The sequence below is a fragment of the Lagopus leucura genome, unplaced genomic scaffold (assembly GCF_019238085.1).
Source record: "Lagopus leucura isolate 7727_CA_CO unplaced genomic scaffold, USGS_WTPT01 33954-0_obj-0_obj, whole genome shotgun sequence".
Taxonomy (NCBI): Eukaryota; Metazoa; Chordata; class Aves; order Galliformes; family Phasianidae; genus Lagopus; species Lagopus leucura.
In genome coordinates this window covers 1-1185 of record NW_024965513.1, presented here as the reverse complement: position 1 = coordinate 1185, position 1185 = coordinate 1, and the positions used below count along the sequence as shown (strand labels likewise).

General features: G+C 62.5%; 1 protein-coding gene across 1 annotated transcript; it reads left to right on the top strand.

Annotated features, from left to right (window-relative positions):
- Nucleotides 1–128: 128 nt before the first annotated feature.
- LOC122192147 (EEF1A lysine methyltransferase 4-like) lies at nt 129–1146 on the top strand (the record flags this gene model as incomplete). Its single annotated transcript, XM_042892626.1, has 1 exon — nt 129–1146. A coding segment is annotated over one exon (288 nt), but the record flags the coding sequence as incomplete, so codon positions are not given.
- Nucleotides 1147–1185: the final 39 nt, after the last annotated feature.

Below are 1185 nucleotides of genomic sequence, written 5' to 3'. Positions count from 1 at the left end.
ACTGCACCTGGGGGGGGGGGGGGGGGGGGGGCGGGGGCCGGGGGGGACGGGGCCCGGGGGGGCGGGGGGGGGGGGGCGGGGGCTGATGAATGGGACAAACTGACACCATCTTCTCCCCCCACACACAGGTGAGCCGCGTGCTGCGCCCGGGCGGCCGCTTCCTCTCCATCACCTTCGCGCAGCCCCATTTCCGCGCCCCTCACTACGCACAGGAGGCCTTCGGCTGGTCCTTGCGGCACGCCGCCTGCGGGGATGCCTTCCACTACTTTGTCTACATCATGTGCAAGGGGCAGCCCCTGGCTCCCTCTGACCTGGCCCTGGGCAGGCAGCTGGGGCGGCCCCCCCCAGCCCCACCACCCCCTATCACCATGGCAGAGGATGAGGATGAAGACTTCCTCCGCGCCATCGAACTGTGACCCCACGGCGTCACCTTTCTGTGCCTTTCTTTTTGGGTGTGGGACTCCAGCTCCCCATCCCAGCCGTATGGGAAGGGGGGGCAGCGGGGCCGTGTGCTGCCCAATGCTTTGTGCCCCCCCCTCCCCCGGATTGCAGCCAGGGTGCTGGAAATGAGACTGCGGCGGGTTTAATTCCAACCCCCTCAGTGCTGCTGTGACACAGTGCCAGGCCTTGGGGGGGGGGGGGAAGGGGAGGATGTGACCCTGCCATGCTGTCCCCTGCAGTCTGGGGACACCCCTGTGCCAGGGGAGGTGACACACAGACCAGGGTAGGTGACACTTGCCATCAGGCACAGGGCGCCTGCGACGCACAGCAGGCAGGTGACACAGTGGCTGAAAGGGGTGTCCCAGGCCCAGGGCTCTGCCATCATGGTGTAAGTGGGTCAGCAGGGCCCCCCCGGAGCCAGGGGGTGGTGGGGGGGGGGGGGAGGGAGGGAGGAGCAGACGGCAGCAATACAGGGATGTATTTTATTCATCGCATTTTGTTCACCGTACAGTGACAAATGGCGTTGGACGTTACAATGGACCGTTGGTAGAACACGATGGCGCGCGGATCGCTCCTCTTCCTCCTTTATTTTGTGTGTGTCTGTGTGGTTGCCTTTTTTTTTTCTCTTTTTTCTTTTTTTTTTTTCCTTTTTTTTTTTTGTTTTTTGGCGTTGTTGTTGTCCCCCATAAACGCGACCGAAAAGAGGATGACGGCTTTTCTCATGCATATCCCCCCTCATCCCCA